This window comes from Sebastes umbrosus, chromosome 16 (genome assembly GCF_015220745.1).
Source record: "Sebastes umbrosus isolate fSebUmb1 chromosome 16, fSebUmb1.pri, whole genome shotgun sequence".
NCBI lineage: Eukaryota > Metazoa > Chordata > Actinopteri > Perciformes > Sebastidae > Sebastes > Sebastes umbrosus.
In genome coordinates, this window is record NC_051284.1 from 16,430,559 (window position 1) to 16,455,779 (window position 25,221).

At 39.5% G+C, this 25,221-nt stretch overlaps 1 protein-coding gene across 3 annotated transcripts; it reads right to left on the reverse strand.

The window, feature by feature from the left end:
* Positions 1 to 4,707: 4,707 nt before the first annotated feature.
* grhl1 (grainyhead-like transcription factor 1) lies at positions 4,708 to 22,740 on the reverse strand. 3 transcript variants are annotated; one of them, XM_037747419.1, is made up of 16 exons: positions 22,569 to 22,740; positions 19,589 to 19,778; positions 18,594 to 18,667; positions 17,675 to 17,805; positions 17,350 to 17,585; positions 16,746 to 16,828; positions 16,285 to 16,438; positions 16,074 to 16,185; positions 15,893 to 15,987; positions 13,366 to 13,609; positions 11,615 to 11,742; positions 9,458 to 9,486; positions 9,156 to 9,241; positions 7,604 to 7,689; positions 7,043 to 7,107; positions 4,708 to 6,113 (listed from the first exon to the last, which is right to left on the reverse strand). In XM_037747419.1, exons 1-16 carry the CDS (start codon positions 22,586 to 22,588, stop codon positions 5,999 to 6,001), a joined length of 1,848 nt encoding a protein of 615 aa, XP_037603347.1. In that variant the 5' UTR covers positions 22,589 to 22,740; the 3' UTR covers positions 4,708 to 5,998. The 3 variants fall into 3 exon arrangements, with proteins under 3 accessions (XP_037603347.1, XP_037603345.1, XP_037603348.1); XM_037747417.1 differs by having other exon boundaries at positions 9,458 to 9,489; XM_037747420.1 differs by lacking the exon at positions 22,569 to 22,740 and adding an exon at positions 22,023 to 22,473 and having other exon boundaries at positions 9,458 to 9,489.
* Positions 22,741 to 25,221: the final 2,481 nt, after the last annotated feature.

Genomic DNA, 25,221 nt, shown 5'->3' on the forward strand with positions numbered 1-25,221 from the left:
TCTGCGATGGTTCGCCATTATAATGCTTTATGAAAGAAGCACATACTGTTCTATTCATCATCTCCTTTCAGAGACCTACAGTAGTAGCCTATATTGAACTGTAATCCTTTTTTTTTGTCATACTCTATGAAGTGTTTTTAATTCCTTCAAACATATCATTCACAAGACTGCTTTTATTCACAGATGGAGACTTGAAACCTACTGAACTTTTTTCCGTGTTCAGCAGTTCTACTTAATTCCATCAGACAAAAGATCACTCAGCTAATTTTGTTGTATTGAGCTGTGTTACGACTCGCCTCGTTAGCGGATGGAAAAAACGACATAAAACCAGATGGAATTGGTAAAATAAAGTTATTTATAGAGCCTGTGGGTGCTGTTCAAATCAAATGGACTCTATGGGTAATAATCTCCTCCAATCACATGCAAGCGTTCACCCACTGAGATTTGCATAAACATAGCCGGCCAATCAGGAAAAAGGAAATTAAAAATTATAACAAACTGTAAACAATAAATCAGCACACAAGAGAAGGGGCTAAGTAGGAAACAAGTGTAAATGTCCAGTAGTTTGATGCTTTATTTCACCAGACAAAATATAACATACATATGTGGTTAAAAGTCAACGGATGCGCCCCCAGATTATTGTACTGCCCAAATTATAACTCGACCATTTGGCCTTCAATATTTAAGTGTATTAATTGTGTGCTTGGGTATATGCACAATAATATTCAATAGGCAAACAGACGAAGGTTTGCGGTGGTAACCTAATGGCATTTATTAACTGGCTAATTAGTCTGAGTTATTTTTTTTAATTTAAATATAATCGTATATATAATATATTTTATTTTATTTATATTTTTCTAAGTCTGCCACATGCAGTAGGCTACTGTACATTTTGCTTTATTGAGATGGAACAGAGCACTAATGGCTTTGACGGGTTTGGTGCTTGAATAAAACTGTGTTGGAGAAGATGATTCTTGGAGAAAATGTAAGACACTTCATTCATGCAGCACTGTCAAAATTAAATCACATTAATTTATTTCTCATTTGAGTGCTTCTGCATCAGAAACTGGTCTTTTAGTGTGAACTTGGAAGGAGATATTATCATGTTTATCTGCACTCCAGCCTGATAGCAGATATGGAACAGGACAAATCTCAGAGGTAACTTGAGAAGGATTACAGAGCTGAAGGAGGAATGTGTTTGGTTTTCTCAAAGTGCGAAACTAGAGCTGTGGCTATAGAGCTGCACTTGGGATGTTTGAACAGCACCAAAGTAGGTCACTTGTGGTCTGGTCTGCCAAGAGTACACTATACTGTCATAAGAGTGTGCAATTTAAGAGGGCAGAACCCAAAATGGTGCAACATTTAGCCTCAGAAAAAGTCAATTTTGACTGAATATACTATAGCTCAGTTACCATGTGAGGTTCTTTATAAGTAGTAGTCTCAGTGAGACATGATATCATGTAACGCCATCAAGAATGCAGAGCAAAAACGCCTATACTCATGAAAAACATCATTTACCGGCAGTTTGAATGATGAATCAACTTCCTCTGAATCTGCATGGTATTGCCACATATACTATATGTACATTTACACTTTGCAACTCTGCTCCAGTTATGTGACATGAGATAACAGCGAGTCAAGTAGTTCATGGAAGCTGAATTCTCAGTGTTGGGTTGTTTTTTCCTGCTGAAAATCACTGAATGGTGAAATGCAAAAAAATCTCTGAAGTGCAGATTAAGATCTCCTATTTTACCAGATGTTACCCTAAAATATTGAAACTCACTGGACTCGTGTTAGTTGTGTTTTAAAAATAAACAATAATGACATGGTATAGATTGTGTACTTTTAAACTAGGTTGCAAGACAGGAAAGTAGTTTGAAAAATCATTACTGTAATTGCAATCACAAAAGCAAAATACAATAAAATCTGCACATTATTTTAAATGCATACAAATTTTCAGTCATTAATCTTGCAAGGCAAACTCAACTAAAATGCTGTTTTGGTAAAGGAGATTGTGCTTCAACAATTCATGGTGGAGAGCTAGACCCAAAGTCAAATACGGATAGAAATGTGATAGGGTAGCAAATCCCAGATTTCAAAGTCAAGGAGGACAAAATACTAACATTTCATTTGTTAAAATTGGCTCACATCATATGATGTGAAGATGAATTTGTGATGTGAGCCACAATTGAAATGTTGGTATTTTTTTTAAATACTGCTTCTGTTTATAGGTATTCCAGTTATTAGCCCCAGTGCAAAGCATCTGTGCCGACACAAGATCACACTCGAGGGTTTTGTAGTCTGATGGCATAGGGACTACAAAAATGGAGGAAATTGGATAAGATATGAAGATAAGGGAAACACATTTGAATATTACAAACAATTTCCATGCTCTATACACAACAATGCAATGAAAAACACCAGACAGATATTGTCATACCTTAAAAAATACCATCACTCACATGTAAGTCCAAATAAAAAAATGTATCCAGACGAAACAGCAAACATGCAGGCAAATTAGCAGAGAACAGTAGAGATTCAATGTTTGGACATATTATTCTGTACCTTCTATTCTGTTGTTAGAAAGTGTTTCATGTCCGCCTTTATCCTGATCCCATCTGGTCGTCCTCCTGAAACCCATCACTCCAAATATGCTCCTGATGGGGTGGCGGGATACTTCACTTCACTTCACTTCACTTCTTGACACGGTGTATGACAATGAGGAGCTCAAGGTGACAATGTATCATGGACATGAACACAGGAGGCGGCAATGTTGGAAAGTCTTTCATGTCTGCCTACATCCCTTATGAGCTCTGAGAGCAGCCACCAGCTCACCTGTGCCTATAGTTGCCTCTGAACAGCACAGGTGAGCCCAATCTGAACACTCAATCAGTACTCCTATTGACCTGCTACCAGCCAGACCTGACCCCCAGCATTCAAGTGCATCTTCTAAAATGAAGCTTATGTGGAAGTTCAGTCAGGAAGACTCTGGTTTGACTCTCATTCATTCACATATATCTCTGTCTCTCTTTCCCCCTGGGCTCCTACTCTATCAGCTGATTATGGATGGTTCACTCGTAGTAACCAACCAGATCTGGCCACGATCTCCCTAAACCAATCACATCGTTGCTGTCAAAAGTTTAAAACTGTTCTCCTCTCTGCTGCTGTCAGTTGTCATTACAGCACAAACCGATGCGACCCTCCTCCCACCCCATCACCTCCAGCCTTCATCATATCAGTGCAATCCTGCTCCACTTCCTTAATCGGATCTTCAGCAATTCCCTTCACTACCACCACCACCACCACCACCAGGGCCATATACCTATTCTTAGTCCAACCACGACGTCACTTCAACCTTAATACGTCACAATGGGTCTAAATCACCAGAGTCTTTTCTCTATTCATAATTTTGTGCTCTATGTAATAAATTAGAGTCTCCTGATTGAAGTGAGTTGTGCTTCATGCCTTTGTGTTCACTTTATGACTGCCCATGTTTAACTGGTATATTGTTTGATTAGACATTATCTGGATTTCAGTTAATCATGATTGTATTGAGCAAATGCATGTGCAAGGCAGTTTATGTCATGCATCGTCCTTTGTTTATGTATTAATGCAGATAAACCACTTGCTGAGGTTGAAGGGGAAAGTCCTCTAAATAAAGTCTGTCTCTCTCTCTCTCTCTCTCCGTGATTCTGGTGGCCTCACATCCATTGTCTAAATGTCGCCACTTTGGTCACCTTAACAGTAACATTTGACTGTTAATAGGAAAATATGATGGAAAACAAAGAGAAACAATAGTTCTGAGTTTCCTCCTTCATACAGAGGACCGGAGATTTGTGGGTTTAACGAGGACATCTCAGGAACAAACCAAGAGAATGAGAGAGACGGTAAAAGAGAGACAGACCAGATGGCCCTTGCACTAAAAGGCAACGGGGCAGCATGGCAACGTTGGCGTGGCCAGTTGGTTAAATAATAACTAAATGAGTCCTCTGAGGCCTTTCTGTACCTGCACACCTGAAGCTTTAGAGAGTGTCATGTGTGCTACATCATGAGTCCAACATGTGACAGTTAGTCGACAGTTTATTTTTTATATTATATATATATTTAATATATTTTTTAATATTTATATACAATTATTAGACAGTTAATAAACACATAGCCAACTTGTGCCTGTTACACTGTAACTGTCACTTCTAAAAGTAAGGGCAATGTGATATGTTATATTTGCTGTGCTTTGAGCTAAATGCAAACACACCATCAGAGTCATTAGGATGTCTGTATGAACATTTTATGGCAATCCATCTAATAGTAATGATTGACTGTAGAACAGTGTAATGTAATGTGTCTAAAATAACAAATACTACTTTAACCAAAGGGTGTATGCAGGAATTTGTGGCCAGCAGGTTTCCGACAGAGCACCAGGCTATCCTATCATGCCTGTTTCCTGCGCATAAGGTTAGGGTTGATGCCCAGACATCTGTTCTTGTGGGCAGACAAAAAAAACTGGCATATGCACAGTTCATCTCTGTTACAGCTCAACACATCAACCAGACTATTATTTAATTAAACCATTTCGTATTCATAGGTTACAAGTCTGGTTGTAAAATGGACAGTCTGTACAGGCTATATGTGTGAAAAGGAATAGAATAGGTCGAACAGCAGGCTTACGACAGAACACCAGGTAGAAAAAGTCTCCGACAACCGAAACAGAAGCTACTGGAGAGCCTTTATTGGGCACTTTGTGCATCAAATCCTTTACACAAAAAAAACATGTAAATAACTTTTTTACCCTTGACATGTAATGTTAGAATAACTTCATATAAAAAGGGAAAAAAAACATTATATTAATAGGAATAATAAAAATTTGGATATATATGGTAATAAAAAAAAAAAACAATGACCCACATCCATCTCTTAATAAATATATACACAATAAGTATTGAGATACAAAAGGAGGGATCATAAAGATCCGTTATTTCAGTGGATATATACAAAAATATTTCCATTTAAAAAAAAAAAAAAAAGTTTTATCAGATAATATGTATATCGGCCTGCTGTAGTTATGGCAATAGAGGAGTTTTTTTTTCTATATATGTCTGAACCTAAATATCATATTGCACTTCCAAAGCAGCCTGCGTGGACCGTACTAGACATTCATTGACCTATTTCATCAACATTAAGAAAACTACTCTACAGGGGAAGGGTAGCTGCGTTTTAACAGTATTATCAATATATTTAGTGATTATTTAATACTTACAAAGAGGCCATTATTTATATTGATCTGATGAAACCACATATTTAAAACTCATTTCATTCACAAACAACATGTATCCTATGCTAAAAAAAACAAACATTTACATTATTCTACCCTAATTGTATGATGGTTGAAGAGAGTTTTACACACTAAATACTGCCATGTTGTTTAGTATTAATACGCAGAACCACTGGGGCTCCATCAAAAGATTTGCTGTCTTCATTTTGTGCGTGAAATACCCAACTTTACAGATTGTAATCATCAGTGCTATGGCTTTAGGAAGGGAAAGACGAGCCGTTTCTCCTCATAAAAAGAAACACTGCTGCTTGCATAGCGTGAGGTATAGCAGCACCACAAATGCTCTGCACAAACATTTACAAAAGTAGGCACTATTATCTGAGGTGCAACTTAATGAATACAAAATAAAGGCGTCACAACAATCAAACCTGTCCTCACTTGTTGATTAGTATGCACAAAAAAAAAGTTTTTTTAAAATTAATCAAAATGTATAACTTACATATCTAATCAACATTGTGGTCTATTAAGAGCTATGGCTTTTCTTTTCTTTTAAATACCTCTTGTGGGACTTTTAAAATCTGTTTGACATTAATACAGCACAACAGACGACATGATGTAAGTCCACAATCACTGCATAGCTAGACATGTAAACCACTACTCCTGACGGCTCTGTTTTATTCGTCCTCCATCCCTCTGGTCTGGGTGATGTCACCTACTCTTGTCCAATCAGATTTCAGTGAGGGTGAGTTTGTACATGCCGCCCATCTCCTCCATGGTGATCTGGAAGGTGTCTTCGTTGGAGTAGTGTTTGATGATGTTGTCATCCATGTGGACTAGGATCCTATTATAAGACAGATATGGGTGTTAGTGACCTGTTTATTTCATCTAAATGCCAAAAAAAATCCTTTAAAGGTCCCATTTTGTAAAAAGTGAGATTTTCATGTCTTTTTTATTATAAAGCGGGCTTGAATGCTATATAAATACTGTGAAAGTTATCACTCGATCCATGGAGAAATACACACAGAAAACTGTAAGAAACTGTGCTTTTGAAACATTAGCATTAGGATTTCTGTAATTTTGTGATGTCACAAATTTACAATATATATAGTTTTGAATGTAAACACTCTAGATGTGTCCCAGTTTATTTCCGGTTGCAGAGTATGTTAATGACATCAGCTGAAGTAAGTATTGGTAACTTCTTTAACACTAGACCATGGGAAAAAGTTGAATCATGCACTTCTAGGGACTTTTACTTTGGAAAAATGTTTGATTTTGAAGTAAAATATATCAGTCATTGTCAGGAATTATTTTTTATTTTCCAGCAACCCAAAAATCAAAGAATAAAAACATTTCCCTCATAAATTAGTGGTATTTTCCTTTTAATTTATAAGGGACATGCAATGTTTTATACTTCTGGTGAATATAATCCAATCAATGATATTTCCATATATGTATTAGTCCCTTTGTTAACACCTTATTTTGAAAACCGGACGTAGTCACATGTGTATACTTACGCTAATTTCGCCAAGTCTCTAGTAAATAAAAGCGGTAACTTCCTTCTACCTCCACAAAGACTCAAATGAAGCAAATATATAGATTCTGGCATTAAAAAAATCTATTTCAAAATTAAAAAAATATATATATATATTGCGATACATAAGTGAATTGATTTTTTTCCCACTCCTAATATACATTTGATTATTTGTTAATGTCAGGTTTGGTCCTTCACAAATTTCAGACATAGTGTAGTGCAGTATTGCTAATACTCACCCTTTCTTGCACTTCTTATAGACTTTTCCAACCTTGTCCAAAGGTAATTCGTACTTCTCTGAAATCTGGTTAAAACACAAATAAATCAATGTTAAATTATTGAAAGAAACATAGAAGTTTGAACACTTGTTATAGCTCATCAACTCCACTGTTGGTTCTCCATAATCACTGTACATGACCCTTGAACCCTATAGTAACCTGCCTCCTTCTATTCTTCTATTACTCTTTGCAGTTTACACACCCTTTTCCCACAGTCTCCTCTCCCCAGGACGCCTCCACTTCCTCTTTAACACAACTTTTTCTCCCATCCCTCCCCTCCATTACCGACTTTATCGTCCCACTGTGTCCCTTTTTAATCCACACACACCCCTTCTCTCTTTCTCAATTGTACTCATTCCTCCCTGTATTATTCCTGGGTCCCATCACAGCTTATTTAAACCTGCCATAGTTGCTTGAACACACAGAGAGAACTTGGTCTCAATGCACGGAACGAGACCACCAAACAGAAACATGAAGTGCAATACCATTCACTACCGGTGCAATGAACCGGGGACAACTTACAGCTTCCACCAGGCCTTTCAGCGTGGGATTCTTCAGCATGAGCGCATCAAACACCTCCTCCGTCTCTTTGCGCACGTACAGCAGGACTGTGTGGTGAAAAGAGAAAGTAGAGACGGGATGGCGTCAAAGCAAATCGCGTATGCTCGTGGGTCGGACACAAAAAAAACAAACACGAAATCTGGCCTCAGACAAAAGTCACTGGCAGGCGTGAAGCGTGCATTTGCGTCAGTCTGACTGCTGGTTTCGTTCATTTGTGTGGGTTTGTGGCTTTACTGCATCCCTGTCTCGATTTCGAAGCAGCAAAGCTCAAGCATATGTTTAATCTATTAGTAAATTTGAAGATGTACTATAAAACGTCGCAGGATATTTTACATAAACACCCCTCTCTGCCAGACTTCATCCAGACTCAAAGAAATGGCGCTGGGCCCAGACAAAGCATACTCATCATACATGGACAGACCCACCTCTCATTCACAACCCTCTCAAAATAGATCTCGCTCTAAATAGATTTTCTCTTATTGTTTTGCAGGAGCTTGTTTGTTTCATAATACTACAGTACATATAGGCCACAGTTCGTTGTGGTCTGGAGCTGCCGCGGATAACTTTGTTTCACCGACGTCATTTCAAGGAGGCTGTTCAGCAGCACGCTGGCAGATTGGCAGTCCTCTCTTTCGCTCAAACATCAACATGATTCCTTCCAAACCATCGCACGACTGCCAATTTTCTAACTGGAAAACACATGACAGCTGTCGTGGAAAGATTATAAAAACTTCACCTAAACATTCAACTGGATTTAGTTTGATTTAAAGACAATTTAAGGTGACAAATTGGCTTCATTTTGGATTCATAACACCTACATCAGAGGTCATGGCTACTTAAGACCACCAAAGACTGATTTTAGATTTGGAGATTGTTCAGTTGAATGACTTTTAGAGGCCCGAGGAGGTGAAAGTATGCAGTACTTCACAAAAAAGCAAAAATTAGAGATTAAAATATACATTGTTTTGTGCAACAAGAGCATCTGGTGACGCCTTGACACCTCACTGTGGTTCACTGATTGGTTTGGTCTGCATTTGATCAGGTCAATCTGTAGATGCTTTCCAGACTAAAATCCTGCGGCACAAACGCATCTTGCAAGATCTAGTCTGGCTTTGTGCAGCTGTTGACTAATATGCAGGTGTAAAGCAAAGCCCAAAACTTTCCCCTTCTGGATATAACAAATCGTAAAGCTTTTATTTACATATTTTATGACTGGAATAAGCTTGCTGTGTGCCTATGAATAGGATATAGGGTAAAGGGCATAGACTTGTTTGCATGAGTGTGTGCACGTAGTTATCAGTGGTATTTTGTTGGGTCAGTGGAGGCCTCGGACTCGTGTGTCTGTTTTGAATGACCTGGAATAATCACATGGCCCAGAGAGTGTGTGTGTGTGTGGTTGCCTTCCGGGGGCGACCACAGCAACACACTTTAACACATTGATTTGTCCCCTGAGAAGAGCATAACTCACCCGATCAGCACGTGAACAGTCAACACATTAAACACACACAAGTACCTTTCTTTGGTTCCTCTCCTCTCGCCATCTTGTTTGGAGGCGAACCGAACTCATCATCACTGAAGGGTAATCTCTTCATGCCCGAGCTGCAGTGGCCACACACACACACACACAAATCATAGGTTAACAACCAGCTAACAGGCTGTAAAACTCACATGTATGCACACAAAGACCCCACAGGCATTTCCTAGAAACAACAGATGTAGCTCTGTATTTCTTTTTACTGGGAAGGTGCCAAAGGTTGTCTCGGTTCACTTTAAAAGCGAGTGTGAAAAGAGCAAGTATGAAATCAGTGAGCTCACCTGTCCTCTGCATCTTCTGTCGGGAAAGGCTGCTGAGGAAACAGAGACAGGGATTGTAACTCATATGGAAGGTAAAAACTAAAAAACAACCAACTATATATAGTATCATGACTTTGAATTGGGAAATTGAAATTGGGTCCTCAATATTTAAGGCAAAACCTGACATTAAGATGCAGTTAAATATGATATTAACATATATCATGTTTAAAATGTACTACTTTACAACTGCTGCAGTACTAACCGGCTTAATCAGTCAGCCAGGTCAAAAGTAAAATCAACAGCTAAGTCCAAACTTTTTCCTATGTTGACCCATTTATTCTTCCTTTATCATTGTGAACTGAGCCTGCTCAACCCAAACCAGCTACTCAGCTGCGTAGTTATAATATGTGGAGCAAAGCTAGTAGCTAGTAGTTGCTATGGCATCGTCTTTTTAGGTAATAGGCAAAGTTTTTATTTAAAAAAATACAGTTATGGTGCAGGTACACTGCAGTAATAAGATGTAAGTTGCTAGGTGTAGGCTGTGTTCTGTTATACCGTAAATACCGTGCATGAAACCCCTTCAACCAATTCATTATTTTAAACCTGCAGTAGGCAGAATATATTCGACATCATTGGGCAAAAATACCATAATAACCTTTCAGCATATTGTAATTTAAGTGTTCTGAGAGAAAACTAGGCTTCTGCACCTCCTCATGGCTCTGTTTTCAGGCTTTAAAAAATCTTGTAGTGCACTGTTCAGCTGTAAAATGAGAATGTTTGCTCCAGCTGGTGGGCGGTGCTTGGTATTTCCTCAACAGATCTCAACCTGGCTGCCGGGTCACAAACTTTCTCATTTTACAGTTAAACAGTGCATTACAAGATGATCCTGAAAACATTTGAGTCCAGAAATAGACATTACAGTAACAGAATATTGATGTATATTTGATCACCGCTGCCTAGTTTGACCGTTTGATCGGAGTTCACGAGTGATTGACAGCTGCTCAGAGACGACAGGCTCCAGCTCGGCTCTGATTGATTGTTTTCCTCCGGTCTTTGAAATCCTGCAGATGCCGATAGGAGCACCGGAGGACACCGGAGGACACCGGAGGACACCGGAGGACACAGAGGAACATGTTTGTTTTTTCAGATTACCTGTCTCATGCCCTACTGTCAGGATATAGTGACCGTTTTTTTTTTTAAAATAACCTTTTTTAATCACATTTGCTCCATTTCTACCCACTGCTGCTTTAAATAATGCATCAAAAATATGTTGCTGCCTCTTTTTTAATTCTTGGAAAGCTGCTGTTTTATTGGAGCCTTTTTGCTCTGCGGATGTATTGATCGCAGGCGTTGCTGTTAATAGAATTCTATACTGAGCGGGAACCCAGAGTTTATCAGAAACTGATAGCAGTTCAGTCAGGTTCAATGTCATCGGCTACACCAAAAATAACCTCCTGTCCCTCCCTCGGCCTCGCTGGTAGCAAAGTAAACTCAGTTAGAGTGAGAGAAAGGGAGAAAGAGTACTTTTTTTACTCAGCTCATAATGTGACCAGCAGGGGGCACTCAAAGGTCATAAGTAGTCATTTTCACTCTAAATAAAGCAGCTACATGTCGAAGAAAACATGAAATCAGCTGCTGTGTGCAGGCCATGTGTACATGCAAGCACAATTGATGTGTTCATTCTGACTGGAAGAAGCAAAGCTCAGAGTCCAGCCACAGAGAAGATAAAAACCTGACAAACTGCATGCATGCTTAAAAGTGGGTCCGCTAAAGTCTGCCACATCTACACATCATTAACAAAACCGCAGTCCTCTCTCCCTCTTTAAATCTACCTCTTTATTTTCCTCTGAGCAAGTTGGCAGTACAGGTAGTATCTTCTGAAACCCCCGGTTTGTTTTGAGTCACTGGTAAATGATTCATCCTCTGAGTAAGCAGCCTGAAATAAAGCCATCGGTACGTAGGATTCCTATCAGAGTTCAAAACCAGAACTCACTGTTCCTGCCAACTGGCAAGCGAGCAGGTCACTTTGACCCAGCTGGTTGATGAGTGGTTGAAAGCAGAAAGGAAAACGGACCATGTAAGATGCTACGAATTGTTACGCAACTGTAGCAAAACAACATGTTCATGCCAAGAAAGGGCATTGTTGATCCGAGTTTTGTGTCTGTGACTGGCACTCACGTGGCGCTGGAAGGTAGAGAAGTGGAGGTCAGGAATGAAAAGGACAGGCTGGGTCTCGTGGTCGTTCATCATCTTGAAGATGGTCACATCGTTGCGTTTCTGGAGGATGGGAACTTTGACATCCACATCTGGGAGGAAAAGACACAACAGGGAACAGTTTAGTCTATAATTAAGTGTCCATTAAGTGTCTATTAATGCGGGAGGACATCTTCAAAGTCTTTAAAGGGGACCTTTTATGCTTTTGTGCTTTTAACCTTTCCTTTAGTGTGTTATATAGTTTGATGTGCATGTAAAATGTCTGCAAAGTTACAAAGCCCAAAGTCCAGGCCAAAGGGAATTACTCTCCCCCACAGAAACACTGCTCCTGAACTGCCTGAAACGCCTCGCTTCAGGTCCCGCCTTTTTTTCCGTAACGTGATGATGTCACAATTATTTGCATAAGGAGTGGGGGGTATGAGAAAAGTAGAGCGTTTTTTGAAGATTAAAGCATATAAACATGTTCTAGTAGAAACCCCAAATAGATGTATGCACCTGAAAATAAGCATAATAGGTCCTTGTTATGGCCACTTGGGGGCAGCACAACACTGATATAGTATCACCTTATAAGGTTGTTACAGCAAAAAGTTGGCAAACACAGAGTAACCTGCACATCTGGGCACATGTAAGCCCAATATTCACGCTATTTTTAGCTGAGTTTTGGTTTCTAGTAACTCCTGAAGGAAATATCTGACTCTTTAGCTGCTAAATGCTTCACTATGTTCACTAGCAAGTCGCTAATTTTGCCTTTGTTGCAAGTGTTGTGGGTGGGTTCATCACTACGAGCGTCCACTTTCACATTACACAGGCATTAATTTCACCCATTGTTAATATAAAAATATTGATTACTGCAGCTTTAAGCCAAAGAAAAGATCATCTTTTGACACTGATATAGGTGATGTGGGGTGAGAAAGAGGCCAAGTGTAGTATTTTTTTCATCTGTAAAGAAGTGTAACCGGTTGTATTAGTACATCAAATAATCTAGATCAAATAACAGTAGTTTTAGTGTAAGCTGAAATATTCATAACAATTGTGCATTTTGCGATAAAAGCAACAGATGTAGGTTTATATGTTATGAAAAGATATAGATATCGGGGTACTGCAAATTTGGTCCCTGAGGGCCATGGCAGCTGTTTTTAAAATTTTTTTATTAATGGTCTGTTCATTATTCGGTGTGAATTTGGATGCTTGCTCGGTTTAGCTCACCCTATACTTACCTGGTCAGGTAGGTGAGGCTGAGAAGATAAAAAAAAGATAAATGCACTGATGGAAAGCTGAAGATCTTGCCGTTCTATAGATTGTACAGCCTCTATTGGTTGTCATTCTATCATGAAGGCAAGAGGGTGAAGTTTGACCCTGTAGTGACCTTCATGCTCCTTTTATTTGGTTTTCACGATTTTATCAGGTTCTAAAAAAGCACCTTTAAAAAATATAGAGGAAAAAAAGTATGCCTGTGATCTTCTGACATCTGATCTAATCAGCTTGAACACACCTTGGAAATCATCAAGAGTCTTTAAATCCGTTTTCTGCAACATTTAGGAAGCACCTATTTGCCACGGCCCCCAGGGGCCAAATCTGCAGCGCCCCGATATCTATATCTTTTCATAACATATAAATCTGTGCCAAATTTGTTGATTTTATCGTAAAATGCAGAAATGCACAATGCTCGTGCTTGTTATACAAATGAAAGTACTCCTATGTAGTAAGTGACTCACAGGCCAGGCCGGGGTTGAGCTCGGCGACCTTCCCTTTCCTGCGGGACTGCTTCCTCTCCTCGTCACGGATCTTCCTCTCGGCTCCCTTGTCGCAGAAGACTTTGATCTGGCAGAAGGCGCGGTGGATGGGCTTGTTGCTGCGGTTGTTGTAGCTGTAGGTGTCGATCTGCAGGTTCAGAGGGAGACCCTTCACGCCCTTCTGGGAGGAGAAGTCGGTGCTCAGACAGTTGACGGAGATGAAGATCTGAGGAGGGGAGGAAGGAGGAACAGTTGTGTTTAAAGAACAGAGGAAATCTTCATCTGTACAGAGTTGGAGAAACAAACATAAAAAACATCTACTTCTGTCTGAAACACTGAAGGCCTTTCTGCAGTTCAGTCCTCAGACTCCACTCAGTGTTCTGTGTTGCCCTCTACTGGCCAACTCCACTAATCACATATTCTTTCTAACGTGGAGATGCTCCTTTGTCCTCCTGGTGCTTGTATTGAAAACAGGTTATCATTGTGTCAACAAAACACATGTTTGGAAGCACCTACCAGAGAGGAACCAAGGGGAATTCAATATAAATATTATTAAAAGGTAGAAAAAAAGGTACCTTTGTGAATGTATTTGTGTATTCATGTATTTTAGTTTTAGTAATCAGACTTTATCATGAAGCTGAATGTGCTAATCTCATTTATGTCTGTCAAGTTGGAATAAAATCACTTAACATGAAAATAGACTGTATTATAGTTTTATTTCTCACATTTTTCTGCTGTGTTTATTTGTATAAATAGTATGACCGTATTTCCTACAACCTTGAAGTGTTCTATGATAATATTCACAATGATTATCAGTAAAGATTTGTATATTTTTAAATGCAATTGTTCTTGTATTTTGAGTTTCTGGCAACGTTATACTGAGCAGAAAATAGAAATCTTCATAGTCATAACATCAGTAAACTGCCCCAGAGCAGGTAAACATAAGGGAGGGGCTGTCTTTTTTAAACACACCGCAAATACATATGCTGCAGAGCAATCACCCCGGGGGCAAGCCACACACACACACACACAGACATCTTCATCTGTTCTCCAACATCGCATTGATGAGATGCTCAAACAACGCGGCAGGGTGGTGCTTCCAAAAACACACACATGAACACACAAGGATGAACATCCTATAGACACAGGCCTCGAGTCATGAGACAGTTAGACCCACATCCTGGTGTGTGTGTGTGTGTGTGTCTTTATTTAAGTTGTAGCCTACAGAGAGAAAGATGGTGAAGATGAGCCGTGGCGCCATGTTGTCTGTTCGTCTGTTTAGCTTGTCAGTCGTCCTCCATCTCAGGCTGACAGTGGATCAGTGCCAGAGAGCGCTGACATGAGGGTCAACAACAAATGAAAAATGGAAGTGGAAGAGAGGACAGGAGCTCCTCCTTTCAACCACCTCTCCTACCCGTTGAGCAGGATTTGTATTTGTTAACGGTCCGATCCGGTCCTCGCCCCCCCTGCTGAGTTTCCTCATTCCTGCACTCTTTGTTGCACCTGTCTGACGTGCAGAAATACCTTAACACGCCGCATCACAATAGGGGTGACAGGCAGGTTAAACGAGTCAAGAAAACTCAAGCCTCCATGTCTCTACGCAACAAGACTAAAACACACCATGTGACGGCATCCTCGCTCTTCTATTTAGACTTCTATTCTCTAACGACTGTTTTGTCGGATCACTATGAACAAAGCCGCTGATGATCACCGACAAAGAGGCGTCAACACCTGAAACCTTTAATTCTGGTCTGCGGCAGAAACCAGACAAGACCTTAAAAAAAAGGGAGTCTATTTTGGGGCTTAAGGTTTTAAGTGTGTTGATGTGAAAAGTTCAACACTCATATTGAGAGTTCAAGACAAGGAAGTACATGGAAACACACTGTTCTCATATGAATGATGTTAGAAGCAGCCTTGTGATTGGAAGATGGTGTCAATCAGTTAGAGAGGCGAAGTCACGCCCCTTCCCCCCTATGGGACCTTATTTCGGAAAAAATATGAACAGTAGTCGAATATTTTTTTGATCCCGTATGAGTTGCACCATGAATCACACGTAGGGTTTTTTACGGTAACGACCGTAACGTTACATACTTTTTCCGAAATAACGTTTTGCAAATCGCATACATACTTTTTCCTTTTCCTTTTACTGCAGCTGCCCTTACAAAGCACGTACTGTTGCATGCAATATGCATACAATTGGGACATACTAATTTGTCATAACATTGTGCCCTTGACCTTTGACTCTCTTATATTTGCAGAGGATTAGGGGTCAGAATAGCCAGACAAGCATGCTGGCTTGTATACTGCAAAATGTGACCAGATGTACTGTAGTAGGACATCCTGGTATTCTTTAGGCATACTGTATTTGACATACTATGTATTGGGACACGTTTTTCTGGCATACTAAATAGCATGGTAGTACAGAAGGTCCCATGGTAGTCCACCAGAAGTGGCGGTACTTCGCCTCTCTATCTGTGAAGCTGTGTGTGAGTCTCCCTTATTGTCTTACTTTGGCCTCCTCATTGGTGTCCCAGGTGAAGGAAATGGCGTTGTAGGAAATCTCCTCAATGTTGCCAATGGTGTTGAAGCTCTCCTTGTAGTCAGCTGTGACAATAAAACAAGAGTTTGGTGACTAATAGCAAAAGAGTGAGGAGGACAGCTGAGCCAATCACAAAAAAAATGTATCTTACCAATGTCCAGACACCTCTGTTTGGCAGTGTGCTGTCTGGAGTGCCAGTACTTCCAGTGCTTCAGCTGATCATCTCTGCACTTCTCCTCTCCAAACACCACCATCACTACACTCTGGCAATGGATTAACACACACAGAATATGTTATAATGATAATTTAGCATGTGATTTGTGCCAATAATCCTATGTTGTTGCTTGTTTTTTCTTTCTTACCCTGACTTTGGTGATGGGTTGCTGTATTCCTTTGTTGTCGGCCTCCCTGAGAGTGATCGGGTAAAACTGGCCCTTGTTGAGGTACGTCATCGTCCCGTCACCTGTCTTCTGACGCAGAGACTTGGACGCCTCGAGAGTGTACTCAAAGTTATTCCTGAAGTAGCAGCAGAATAAAGTAAATGTGATGAAAATGCACAACTTTTTGTAAAAACTGGATAATAAATAGCATCCAAATGCATAATGGTGCACATTTTGTTTATCCAGCTAAATCGCGACCTCAAAATCAGTGTGCGGGGTGCCAGATAACGCCGCCCGTGTGTGCAGACTCTCGTCTTTCACACGGAGGGGAGTCTGGTGTCTCCCCTGTGACTGCCATGAATGAGGCCATGAATGAGGCCATTCTGCGGCGTAGTGTTAAAAAGCTGAATGGTGGACGGTGGGCAGGCGGCAGCGCGACTTACCCCGGCACGGTGTTAAAGTGAGTGTAGTCCTCAGGCGTCATGGAGGACATACGTAACTGGAGATCCCCTGGGAAGGAAAACACCTGCAGCGCACAAAGAAAACAGATAGATAGAGTGTGAAGTGAGGCTCAGCAACGAGAGGATATTAAACAGCTACTTCCAATAATTAATAAATGGATCTCTTTCTTCCATCACTTATATGTAGATTTTATTAATCTGTTCTTCCTCTTCATCCCCATTTCTTTCAGTTCAAATGGCTCTTCCCTCACCCCCTCCTGTACAGGGGTTTTGTTAGGTTACTCTATTCTAAGGTAATTCCCCTCCAGGTTAAATAGAAAAAGAGGAGAGAGAAAGGGCTTTGGCTATTGTAGGAGAAAAGTACAGCACTTTATTGTGTTGGTGAGACAATGGGATAATAACACACTGGCCGCTATTTTGGCATGTTCAAATAAAACCAGGGAAGGCTGAGCCCACCGCTGGCTCCATGGGATCAGGTGAATATCCTATTGTGTGATGGGAGAGATCTGAGAGGAGAGGAGAGGGGGGGGGCAGTTGTAGGGAGAGCATTAGCGGGGTTTAGAAAGAGGGGGATCGAAACACACACCTCATGGGAACCGTCCTTGTAGCTCTCGGAGAAGGTGGAGTCGGGGGGCGTGCGGGACTGGGTGCTTGGGCTGAACTGGACCCCGTTGTGGGTGAGCTGGCGGTCAAAGACGCCCACGTGGCCGTCGGTTTCGGCACAGTTGTTTGGCACGGTCACCGAGAAGCCGTGGGTGGGCACCTCGGTCTTGACTGGCGGGTAGTTTGGCACGGCGGCGATGGAAACGGTGACTGTCGTGTCTGAGTGGACAGAAAATCAGCAAACTGATAATCAGGTTTTCTGTTTTTGAGCTGCTCGTGTCTGTTTCTGTTGTTGAATGTGAACAGACCTGGTGAGGGGAAATGGGACCTCTTGTCCTGGGCCAGCTGAATATTGAAGGGCCCCTTGAGGACCTGGATCCGGCTCTCCATACCGCCCTCCTGAAGCTGAGCTATGGAGTGTCCGGCCTGGATCTGGTGTCTGCAACAAAGAATATATAGTATTTAAAGTGTTATATGAAATATTGTGAAACCAAAACTCATATTCTAATTTATTCAGTAGTTTTTACTCATATTTGTACTTATTTTTAGTTGTTATTTTACTGGTTTTAACTTTTACTTTTGTGTTTTTTTTCCTGTTTTGTATGTGTTCATTTGTGTTTTAAATTTGATGTTTTCACTGCTGTGCAACCAATGTATTTATTACCCTTAGATAACCAAGACGTACACATTAATCTTGGATTTAGATACTACATTTTGTTTAAAAGGACAGCTCTCTCAAATTCATTTATTTTATCCTCCTTTGAGGTTTTAAAGCTTTATCTGTTATTTTTATGACACGTATGACTGTTTTATTAACTCTTTTTGTGTCACTTGGTCGTGTGATTGTCTGACTGTGAATGTTTTTTTTTACTCTCTCGAAAAATTAGATCTCGGTGAGATCACCTGATGAAATAATGTTGAGTTTTAACTTTAAGAACAAATCTAGTGTTTTAGACTCCTAAATTGTGTTCAAGCTACAAAAACAAGGCTGTTTTTCTTCCTGAAAAGACGTTGTGGAGAAACAAAGTTCTCCTCCACAGATGTGTGTAAACAAATTTTAATTAATGAGGCTACTATCTGATATATATGCAAACGTGCACACAAAATTCAGAGAATGTGAAGGAGCTCGAATCTCTCCGTTCCCTCCATGCCGTGGTTCCCCTCAGCTTTCCGTGCTCTTAATTTTTTTTAAAGGGGGGCTGGTATTAGGAGAGGGCTGTTGCTTACCTTTTGTTGGGATCCACATCACAGACCAGGGATTCTGGCTTGCTCTGGGTTATTGTTCTCTTGTCCCTGGGCACCTGTATGGGAGGGTAAACACAGCCGCTCAGCATCTGACCACATCACATCCAACAAGCCGGGTCATCCTGCTGTCTATAGATCAGTTACACATGAGACATAAGCACTGCCTCACAGATGTTGCCTCATGGTCGGATGTCAGTGTGGCGAAAGCTCATGTAAGGTAAAGCCTGTAAGGATTTGGTAGCTGACACAAAAAAGATTTTGGCCTTTTGATTGCTTCCAGATCCACCGCGAATTCATGACAAAAGAGCTCAGAAAGTTGGAGAATAGGGCTGTGTATTGGCAAGAATCTGGCAATATCATACGTATCATGATACAGGGGTAACGATTCAATATATTGTAATACTGTAAGCAAGGCGATATATTGCATTTTTTCAAATTTAATTATAGGAAAACTGTATAAAGAACAGCCAGAAATACACTATTTAGAAAAGGCAAAAATAACACATTTATATTGCAAGCAAAAGAATGCATGTTTTTTTGTCCCAAACTGCATATGATTATCATAAAGTGGGCATGTCTGTAAAGGGGAGACTCGTGGGTACCCATAGAACCCATTTTCATTCACATATCTGGAGGTCAGAGATCAAGGGACCCCTTTGAAAATGGCCATGCCAGTTTTTCCTCGCCAAAATTTGGAGCATTTTTTACCCTCCTACACAAAAAGCTATAGTATGACATGTTTGTTACTGATGGATTCCTTAGGTTTTATAGTGTCATATGATGCCATCTTCACTCTACCTTTAAAAAAGATCGAATAGCGGCCGTGCCTGATGGCGGGCCATCAGATTTTTAAGAGGTTAATTAAAAATCGATAGGGTTTTGTAGAATCGATACAGTATCGCAAAACATAATATATCGCGATACTCAAGTGTATCGATATTTTCTTACACCCCTAATTCCTACGGTTTTCCTGTTACCTTGTAGTAGTCGTAGAGCAGACCGAGAGCTGCGGCGCTGTCCTCGTCTCCGTTTATGCTCATCATGGCCTTGGTGGCTGCCGTCAGCGGGTTCTCCAGAAAGGATTTCCAGGCTTCATCTTCTGTGGTGAAGGAGCGACGCTGGCCTCCATAGCCCGGCTCGTTCTGGAGAACCAGGACCGCACGCTTACTGCGAGGAGACAGAGTTTCATAAGTTAAACATGTACAAACCAGTTATTAAAGATGTTAAAGGTCTTATTGATAACATTTTAAAGTATATCAATCATTAAAAAAAATATATACATCCACACAGCCTTTAGAAAAGTGCCGAATAAAAGTATGGCTTTTCCTGAAAAAAATTATTCTGATTTATGACTTTTTGGCGGGTCCAAAATTAATGTTTTGTTTATCTCTGTGGAAGATATCTGACGTTTGGCTCCCACTTCTAACAAGGTTTGTGAGCCAATAGTAAGACGACGTTGGTATCACGTAGCATCTCTGGGTCGTCATTTATGGTGCCTTCAAATGGGGTCGTGTTTACCGTGTTCACGAGAAGAGTCCGTATGTCCGAGTTCACAAGTTGTGACGTGTTTGTTGACGTTGTCAGAAATGGCGGAGGCCATGGAAATTAATGTATTGTAATTTTAAACGTATATTGTTTTTCTTCGTAATTTACAATATGTCTGAGGAAAATGTTGATATTCCCAACGGCATAATATTTCTCCTCTGTCATTATGCATTTGCATTTCCTGCATTATGTTACCCACTTACTAGCTTGCTAAATTGTTAGCCTCTGTGGCTTCTAGACGCCGACAGTAACATTAATATTGTTGTTGCTTATCAGCGGTGTTCTCACGACTTAACCACTTGAACGCCAAGCATATCGTGTACACGACTTCCCGTGTTGTAAACACAAGCTCATGAGTTTCATTTGAAGGCACCATTAGTGTGGAAAAAGCGGATAAATGGCTGAGATTGACGGTGAGTGCCTGGCAACGACTTGTTGTGAAGTGAATACAATGAAACAAAGGAGGGATAATGCGACATCTAGTGGCTGAATGTAATCAATAGCACCTTTAATGCTTTCTTTCCATGCATTTAAAAGTCTTTATCACATGATCTTTCAGTTGTCAATGACTGAAGACATTACTTGAAGTACGGACTGTACGCATGTTTAAACGAGCAGGATTAATTAATATTCTCTTCACCTGACTTCATACGAGCTCACAAAGCCAAGACCTGCAATCACAACTTGGTTCAGAACAGACAAACAGGTTATAAGAGTGAGAGATCGACCGCGTAGGTGTTCTCTATCTGCAAGACCTGTTGTTCGAGCTTTTCAACGATTATGCAACAAATCTCTTCCATCGAACCGAGCGAGCGTGGCTCTACAGGCTCGTCCGGTGCGACAACTCTGGTTCGGGAGCTTCTCATTGGCTGAGAAGCTGACCGCAAGTGACGCAGCTGACCCGGCCACATTCCAGCGCCAGTTTTAGTGTGTTAGTGTTTGTGAATCACGAGTTTTTAATTCAAAGTCTTTCTCCTCCTCTTACTCTTCCAATCGCGTGATGCCTTTAGAGTCATTGCTTTGTAAACAGAACTGAGTTGTACCAATAAGAACACACCAGCTTGTGCTTCTATGTGCTTGTTATAATGGTCTTAATGTGTTAATTTAAGCTCCTTGAACTCAGGTTAACACCTTACATTACATCACAACAAGTGCAGTTTCAATAAGTGAGAAACATTTCAACACTGAACTCATTTACAGTAAATTGTAATGTTGTCATCTTACATTAAGTTAGACTTGTTAAGCCTGTCGACACGATTAAAACAAAGTTATTAAAGTTTCATCTAGATCATTAGCTTTTCTATGCAGACTAAATCCTTTCTGCTTGATTTTGTAAGCAATTATGAGAAAGTGTAAACGGACTGGCTCAGTTTCCATGTCGAGTATCTACAACAAATACAGCTTACTTTTTCCTCTCAATGGTCCGAGCAAAGTGATAATTAGTAATCCTATATCTAATTGTTCTATTCATAAAAGGGGCAACCTGATAAGATCCAGTATTTACTGGCAATAAAACTCTAAGGTAATCCATTAACAAAACAACAACAAAGTTTCAGAGAAAATTATAGATTTGCAGCATGAATTCACTTTTAATGTACAAGAGCATTAAAAAGCACTTTTAGATAAGTTTGCATGTATAGTCGCTAATTTTTGACAACCAAAACATTAAGAGTAAAATCCATTAAATCCTCATATGGCCCCTGTGCTTGTCAGGCTTACTGTCTGTGTTAGTAAAGTCGAGCCAACGCCTAGCAGGTGTTCAGTTTCACTCCCCTCAAAAACTCTCCTTGTCATTGCCCTCAAAAACAAAACATACAGAATATAGCCTATATAAGCATGAAAAATATTCATCTTTTTTGATCTTACATGATTATAAAACCATCTGCAGAGTTTCTTTATAGCTGACAGCTCCTCTGCTGCAGGTCCGTGTTTATCCGTTGAACAAACATTATTAAGACTATCCACATAACTGTTAGAGCTTAAAGCAAAATCAAACACTAAACCGCCCCATTTCTATCACGGGACTGTTTTTCTTATTCTAGCAGAGAGAAGCGCTTCTGCTCGCACGACAGGTGGAGGGAGATACACCTGTACAGGCTGCAACATGACAGGTGAACTAGAAAAACAGTTACATCATGGGAAACTAGGAGATACAATCCAAGTCGAGTCTTAAAGTGAACTTTAAGAAAGAAAAAAAAACAGAGAGAGCTATGATAAATAAAAAATAATAAATATAGGCTATGAGAAATAGAATATGAGGCTGCAGGTCAGAAGTGGACCACAGCTTTTAAAATCCACCTGTGCCACAAAAAAAGCATAAAAGTCCCCAAATAAAGTATTTAGAGTTAGTATTACAAGCTTATAGTGTGTGGTGCTCGCAGTGCCTGTGAGGGGAGAGTCAGGACAACTTACTTGTCATGCTCCTGTGACATCTCGGTCGGTCGAACTGGACTTTCTAGTTGGTACTGAAAATCCGATCCGTCTTCTTTACCTGTGGTAGAAACTCCTGGATGAGGGCCGCGGCAACAAACAAGGTGTCCTCTACTGAGAGAAACGGGTTTTGTCGGCTTTTCTCGCTTTATTGGGGCAATGCAGAGAAATTAAGGCCGGTTTTACCTGTGACAGGCGCGCGGATTGGATTACAGGTGGACGGGTGGGCGTGGCCTCGCTGTCAATTAGCCGGCTGTGATTGGCTCTCCTGGTGGAACCTACCTGAGCTGCTGTGGAGGGACTCAGGGCTGAGAGACAGAGGAGGGGCAGGGTAGCTCAACAGCTGTGATTTTATCAGAGGAATAGGGAAAGAAATATGTGTTCAAATACTTCATTTATTTTCTTTTTAAAGTGATTAAAGGTAAAAAAAAAAGAAAAAAAAAAGATGATTAAAAGACAAAAATGATAAAACACTGGAGGATTATAATTGAATCACAGCTGATAAATTCATTTAGAATACATTTTTTTGGGGCAGTGCTGCATTATCAGTGGTGGAGGAGTACTTAGATCTTTTACTTCAGTAAAAGTACTAATACCACAGTGTAAAAATACTCTGTTACAAGTAAAAGTACTGCATTCAACATTCTACTTAAGTAAAAGTATAAAAGTAAAAGTACTCATTATGCAGAGCATGCATTTCATAAAATAAATGTAATTACATAATAATAACAATAACAATGAAAGACAGGGATTTCAAAATGAATACATAGGTAAATAGATAAATGGAATTATATAAATCTAGATTAAATAAAATGAATAAATAAATACCTTAAAATAATATATACATATATGTAAATAATAACAATAATAATTATATATTATACAAATATATATTTTATATATATATATATATATATATATATAATGAGTTGGCTACTTTTACTTTTGGTACTTTACATATATTTTGATGCTAAAACTTTTGTACTTTTACAAAAGTAAAATGTTGAATGCAGTACTTTTACTTGTAACAGTGTTATTACATTGGGATATTACTACTTTTAATGAGGTAAAAGATCGGAGTACTTCTTCCACCATTCCATCACTGGATTATAATTATTGATGCATTCATGTGTTCATCACTAATAAATCGCTGGTAAAGGTGGAGCTAATTTCAACTACTTTATACAATAATAATAATAATAATAATAATAATAATAATAATAATAATAATAATAATAACTTTATTTATATAGTACTTTTCAAAAATAAGTTACAAAGTGCTTTACAACGACATAATAAGCAACACAAATTAACAGGTAATAATAAATAAAAATAGAGTTGATACAGCAAAAATGACAAGCAAGGTATGAAATACTAAAACCCAGCAACAAGTAGAATAACAGCAGAAGAATAATCAATATAGAGAAAGCAATTTTGAAAAAGTGTGTTTTTTAAAGAGATACATATACTGCTGGGAAGCTTAACCTATACACCATAATTATTAGTTGATTAATAATCTAAATCTGTAAAGTAAATAATGTTGTCAAATGAATGTAGTGGAGTAAAAAGTACAATGTTGGATTCTAAAATGTAGTGCAGTAGAAGTATAAATTAGCATAAAATGGAAATACTCATGTAAAGTACCTCAAAATTGTACTTAAGTACAGTACTTGAGTAAATAGCACCACTGAGCATTATGTTCAGTAATATATATGTAATGTTGATTGATGAAATGTTATTTGCGTCCTGCTGTCCAACGGGAATCAAACTTTAAAAAAAACTCATGGGTATCTACAGGTATTACTGTAATACCAATACTCTCTTTTACCCTATAAACTTCACTGCATGGAGCTCATTTTAATCATTTCAATGTAGGTGAGGCTAAAAATGACTAATGACATAGACAAAGAAGTTCAGCATCATTAGTTGGGTGCCCACATGAACATTAAAACAGGTTTTACCTGCTGTGGCCATTAAGAAATCCCTCTCTAACAGGTTTCTAATGTTAAAGATGGGGGGGGGGGGGGGACCCACAGAGCATGTCCTAACTTCAGTAGTCTGACTTAGACAAATCAAGAGAGTATCTTCTATAGTTTCAGTCTTTTTAGTACAAAATTCAGAGACAGACTTTGAAAAATTGTGTACCAATACTTTAACGTCATGGCCAATACTGAGTCTGCTTAAAAACGTCAGTATCAGAACAGATATCTTTCTAACCAAGACCATGAATATGTTTTAGAGATTTACAGTGTCTGTGGTGGTACTACTGACTGTACAGTGACCTCATTACTTTTAATTGCTAGAAAAAAATGGAAATCTGAACATCTATAATTGCATCCAGTCCAACATCTCCTGATACAGATCCTATGATATGGTTGAAAGCTCCAGAACAGAGAGTTTTCCATTAAATGGACCTTGTGGAGAGACTGTTTTCTCAACGCCTGATTTAATAGTTTCAAAACATGTTGCAGGACCGCTTGAGTTTCATGAGAATCATGAACACATATGTTTTTTAGAAATGTTTATCTTTAACTTGATATGTCCGTTTACATCGTTGAGTATTTTGTGAGAAAAATCTACTTCTATCTATAAAATGAAGTAAAATATAATGTAAAAGTTGGAAAATGTAGTTCCT

Coding starts and splice junctions, on each gene's coding strand:
- grhl1 (XM_037747417.1), bottom strand. CDS start 22,588: ATGTCACAGGAGCATGACAA. Junction 17,806..18,593: donor GATGTGGATCCCAACAAAAG/GTAAGCAACAGC, acceptor TCTTTGTTGCAG/ACACCAGATCCAGGCCGGAC. Junction 9,242..9,457: donor ACAGAAGATGCAGAGGACAG/GTGAGCTCACTG, acceptor TGGCCACTGCAG/CTCGGGCATGAAGAGATTAC.